Below are 6,023 nucleotides of genomic sequence, written 5' to 3'. Positions count from 1 at the left end.
AAAAAAAAGAATAGCTAGTGAAAAAAATATTGATTTTTTTTTTGTCAATTATCGAAAATATTTTGTTCATCCAAAACGATTGTAATAAATTTGCGACCAATATGTAATGAGAGTGTGAAAATCTTTTAGAATTGTTATAACCAAATGTTGGATTTGTGCAACAAAAATGGCTGTCGCAAAATGAATGTCGGATTTGTGCATCGAAATTATGAGGAACATTAGGTTAAAAGCTTTTATAGTTTGCTAATTATCGGGATCATTGTTCTCAAAGAACCCAAAAAAAAGATAGTAAGCCTTTTTTTCAAGTTAAAGTAAGAAGGAGATATATCCGGATGCTTGTAAAACCTTCTCACGTTAACTTGAAGGAAGTCTTACTATCTTTTTGGGGTTCTTGAAGACAAAAAATATCCAATAATTGGCAACAACAAAAGCTTCTAACCCAGTATTCCGACCATACTTATAAGTTGTTCTTCTTTTAACCTTCTTCAATCCATCTTTAGTTATGTAGTTGAACTACATACACAAAATCATCAGCAGAATATAATACTCAATTCCATTGGAGAAAAAGCATGTCTTTATAACATTTTTTGAAAGGTGATTCAAACTTGGGAATAGATGGGTCAAGAAACGTAATTGTCTGTATTATTGGGTCAAGTAACGTACTTGTCTATGTTAATTTCTAATTAATTATGATCTCAATTTCACTTTAATATAGGACGTAATAATTTCATAGGCTAATGGGTGTCAGTTACATTTTCTTCTCTATCAAGTCATGTAACGTTCACTTGATTTTTTTTTTATAAATATTGTAAGTTTTAATTTTCAATGAATTAGGATTTCAGTTTCAGCTTATATTGGACAATATGATTTCATGGGTTAATAGGCGTCATTTACGTTTTCTTTTCTATAAATTCATATAACGTTCACTTGATTTTTTTAAAACTATATATATATATATATATATAATTATTTACATTTTCATATAACTAAAAAAACATTAGTCAAGTACACTCACTTTTTTATTTATTAATTTATATTTTATTTTGTTAACTTGTTTACTCTAAATAAGCTCTCTTTTTTTGTTGAGTTAATTTTTTGATTAGACTACTAACTAACTAAATTTTATGTTATGGTAGTCTAATTATATTTTATATAAATTTTAATCTAATGTAGGTTGATTTTTTGATTACTTGATTTATATATTTACTTTGTTAATACAATCTTTTTTAACTACAACTCACAGATGAACACTAATGGGTTTTTTCTTGAGACACAGTGCATGTAACACTAGTATTAAACTATAAAACATATTCCGGTAGCGGGTATCATCAGTCAAATAATTTCAAAAATATATATCATAATAAAATTAATGATCGTTTTGAATAATTTACTTACCGGTAATGAGTTACTTTTATAGCTGAACACTGCCTAAAATGTTGGAAAACAGGAGAAACTGTGCATTAATATCTCTTATCATCCTATAAGTAATAGACTAATAGGAGACTCGGAGCCGCGACATAAAGAATCGGTGAATTTGATGTTCTAACTCTTGAAGCCATTAACAATACCATTGATAAAACATACTGAGAAAATAAAGATAGACAACATAAATTCAATTTGTTTCCACTCGTTGAGGATTTGAATCACCCAAACAAAAAGTGATATGACCCAAGAGAGCCAGTCACTTATTTCCACAACATAAACCGAGAAAGTAAAATCAAACACTTCTACTTGTTGTATAGTTCTGATCATATGGGTATGTTGTTGAGGAACAAATTAAAGAAACCACATAATCTTTTATCAACTCAGGCTGCATGAATATGTTAGTCTTCTTGTAGAAAACCTCTATGACCTTCGAGAGGGTTTGTTGAAATTTTGCGACAATTTATATATATTGAGAGTGTAAAGTTGTTCGGATCATTATAATCTTGTCACTCATCATCAGACATGAGCGGCAAATAAGATAATTGCCTAGCCGTCACATGTTATAGTTGATTTAGTGTTATTTGATATTAAATCTTTCGAATATTGCTAATATGAAACCATTATGATGAGGCACATTCGCAAGGAATTTAGAGGCGGATTTCGAGGTAGATGGATACTCTTTTATATTCTATAATTAAGCAAAAATATTAAACTGCTATTAACTGGAAATCAAAAGTGACAAATATGTTACAAAAAGGTAAAGGACAACAATGTCAGAATATTGGATTTAAAGTGTTAGGATCGTTACATCAAGATACCTCGATCTAACACATCATTCAACGGATCAATCGACATAAACATAAACGAAACCAACGATTTAACGAGTTCCCACACGAGCTCACAAACATCCACTATGAATTCAAGGATTACATCGTTTGTTACAACAAGATAATCATTCACCATGCTTTTCTAAAAGTAAACCCAAACCTGAGATTACACAAGAGAAACATAGGATGAAGAAGACATAAGAACCGAGCATAGAATCAGATATCATCAAACCCTTTCTCTCTAGCTCTCTTTCTCTTACTATGAGCTGCCTTTGAAGCGCTCTAAAGCGGCTTAAGTTAACTAGGAACAAAGCCTCTGTTTTATACAAAAAACAGAGTCGGTCGTTTGCGTCTAACAAACCTTAACGTCTTCACACGTGCCAACGAGTCGGTGGTTTGGCCCTTCTTCATGTTGGATCATATTCTTACAAAAAGCTTTTGTTGTCTGCCAATTACTCAACATTATTTTCTTCATTTCTTGTCTGTAAGAAAATAATTTTGAGCAATTCACAGACAATACAAGCTTCTAGCCCAATGTTCCAACTTCCAACCATACTTAGAAATCGTTTTTCTTTTATTCTTCTTCAATCCATCTTTAGTTATGTAGCTGAGGATTATATAAACAAAGTCCTCAGCGGAATACTCCATTGCACTGGACAAAAGGTCTCTATTTAAAACTTTTTTTTGAAAGGTGATTCAAACTTGGTATTAAATGGGTCAAGTAACGTACTTGTCTGTTTCAAATTTGAATTAATTAGGATTTTAATTTTAGCTTAATATAGGACAAAATGATTTCATGGGTTATAATAGGCGTCAGTTACGTTTTATTTTCTATAAATTCATGTAACGTTCACTTGATTCTGAAAAAACTGAATATTCATCTTTAATTTTTGCGAGTTCACACACTCTTCTTTAATATATAGATATCACTAGGGGTAGGAGTTCATTAGGAATATCTAGAGATATAAAATAATTTATTCTCAAGTAACATATCTTTCTTTATTATGTCATCTTTATTAGAATAGAAACAAGTCCAAAACTATATAAAAGCTTAGATCAATTCAGGAAACACTTCAAACACCAATATCAAACATTAAGAAAAAAAACAGAGAATAACGTACCAATAAAGATCTTCTCCTGCTCAGGTAACAACTTGAGAGCGCTTATTTATCTTATAACATATAGTCCGGTAACCAGATATTGAGTCAACGATTATCACATAGAGCTAACAAAGTCAACAATCTCCACCACATCATGGAGTAGAGAGTTGGAGTTCACCACTCTACAATTCAACCTGATTTCTCCTTGAGTTCCAGTAAGAAGTGTAATATTTCCCATCCTGTTCATTGCCTCCACGAACGCATCAAAGAATTTTTGTGTGCCATCAGCAAATGCTCTCACCAAGGGGATCGTGTCTGTGGCATTGGGGCTAGAGAACAACTCTTGATCGGTTTGGATAAGACCTTTTTGTTCTTTCAGATTCACGTAGTATTTGTTGTCGAATACCGTAGGCGTACGCAGATCAAAATCCACCAAGGCACTTAGATTTCCATTTTGGGGACATAGTCCACGAAGAGTTTGGAGGTAAGTAGTGTTGAGAGTAGGGTCGGGTAAACTGGTGTTTCCGAAGTTGTATAATCTGTCTATAATAAATCGACATTGATTTTTACCAAATGTGTGACCCCCTAAACAAAATAAAGACCATGATTAGATCAACAATATTTTCCTCGCTTATTACAACTACTGTATGTCAAATGGTGTTTAGTTTCTTTTTGTTAATTACCGGAGAGAGCAACAAGATCAGAAGGACGATCGAGGCCAACATTTTTAAAGTTGGCCTTAAGTTCTGGAAGTGTTAAGGTTGGAGCTGGAAGATTATCATTAGCGAGGTCCAAAAATGCTTGCAAGCTGTCTCTTCTCCCCAAAGGAACCTTCCAAGAGGGACCTCCTGCCTATAGTATAATTGCCATTATACACAAAATTTAGAAATACTTTATAAGAATTTTTTTACCACTCGGAAACATGTACTATAAAGACATTGATTAATATATTCAAAAGGAAGTTTTTAGAATCTCCACTATTTCTTAGAAGAAAAAGTTAGTAGTCTTATGTAAATCCTTTATTTAATATTAAGCTTATTAAGTTTTCTTGACGGGACCACGCGTTTTGACTATTTCTCGACTAATTTGGAACACTTTTCATATAGTTGAAAAGTTAGTACCAAATATAATTGTGATATTTTCAAACAACTATATCCTCACTTTTCTTTTCTAAATTAGACTCTCATGGTTGATATGATATGTAAAGTGACTATTTGACATATTAAAATTGAAAAAGACAAAAATGTTTGTAACCAATAAAAGAAGATGGGACAATGAAGCATACCAAAGTAACAGATTGTTGAGCTGCAATGGTGAGCATATCTGCGCATGAAACGGTTCTTGGGCACGCCCTCTCTATTGCGGCTTTCATTCTATCAATCACATCAAATCCCCTAGATGAATTTGCGTTTCCTAACGCATCTTTCTCTGTTTGAAATGATGTCGTGTTGTCTAACAAGATCGATGCATCACAACCCTGTTAAAAGTCCAAAACGTTATTTAAGAAATCATTAGTCTTTTGGCGCAAAAAAAAAATTTAAAAAGAAAATTATTAGTCAATATATATAGCACATCCGATAGCTACTAAATATTAACCAAAGGTAAACAATATAACATTGATTTTTTTCATTCACTAGAACCATTTGTTCTTCTGAAGCAAGTAACTAGACAACTAATGATATATAATCATATTAATATATATATATATATATAATTAATAAATTCAAGAAAATGATTAAAATGAATAATCATGAAAATAATAGCACATTAGTTGAACACTGACGCAATGTTAAAAACAAATCTTTTATTAATCTCATTTTTCTATTAATGATCATGTAAAAATATGAGTGCATAAGTTAAAAAAATCTTTATAAAATTAAGCAGCATTGTGTTGCTTTATATTTGTGAAAAATAGATAAATGTGTTTTGAACGTATTTCTGTTATAGCAATGCTATACATATTTTCTGAATGCAAATTAAATTTTGTAAATTTAATCCATAAAAAGGTGCTGATAAATTTTTTAATACTGATAATAAATTCACTTTAAACAAAATCACAGTCATTAAAAGATGAAGAGATGAACTCCTGTAGTTCTAAAGACTAAAGATATAAGAAAAAAATGATAATGATATCTTACATTTACAAAGCAGTCGTGGAAGTGAAGACGAAGGATACTCCCGGCGATACGAGGGTCCGATCTTAGCTCGTTTACTATAGTATCTCTAACGATGTTGGTGACGTTAGGACATGAAGTGTCGTAAAAGGAAGGAGTAAGTTGAGCATCGGACAAGGACGCACGAAGCATAAGACATCCCAATGTGATTAAGAGTGTCCAAATGTACGAAGTTGTAGAAGATGAAGAGAACTTCATTTTTTAAACAAAGAGAAGTAAAGCTATACGATTGAGGAGAAGATGAGTAAAGGTCGGTATCTTAAAAATCCTTTTATAGGAAATGAAGGTCAAATCCGGAGGCTTTCTTTTCTCAAATGAAGGCTTTTCTTGCTAACACAAAATGAAGGCCCAATGTAAAAAGAAAAACTAGAAGTAGTAAAGGTAACTTTCAGAAGATGAAATAACTCCTCAACGACCTTTGGAAATCTCTTGGTCGCCACACGCTAAAACCTTAACACACAAAAAAAAAAAAAAAAAAAAAAAAAAAAAAAAAAAAA

General features: G+C 31.7%; 1 protein-coding gene across 1 annotated transcript; it reads right to left on the bottom strand.

Moving 5' to 3' along the window:
• On the bottom strand, positions 3,238-5,861 carry LOC104791141 (peroxidase 33). Its single transcript, XM_010516956.2, has 4 exons — positions 5,491-5,861; positions 4,638-4,829; positions 4,036-4,204; positions 3,238-3,937 (listed from the first exon to the last, which is right to left on the bottom strand). The coding sequence occupies exons 1-4, from the start codon at positions 5,722-5,724 to the stop codon at positions 3,468-3,470; spliced, it is 1,065 nt and encodes a 354-aa protein (XP_010515258.1). The 5' UTR covers positions 5,725-5,861; the 3' UTR covers positions 3,238-3,467.

Source organism: Camelina sativa, chromosome 6, assembly GCF_000633955.1.
Source record: "Camelina sativa cultivar DH55 chromosome 6, Cs, whole genome shotgun sequence".
NCBI lineage: Eukaryota > Viridiplantae > Streptophyta > Magnoliopsida > Brassicales > Brassicaceae > Camelina > Camelina sativa.
The sequence above is the reverse complement of the archived record's forward strand: the minus strand, read 5'-3'. Positions and strand labels throughout refer to the sequence as shown.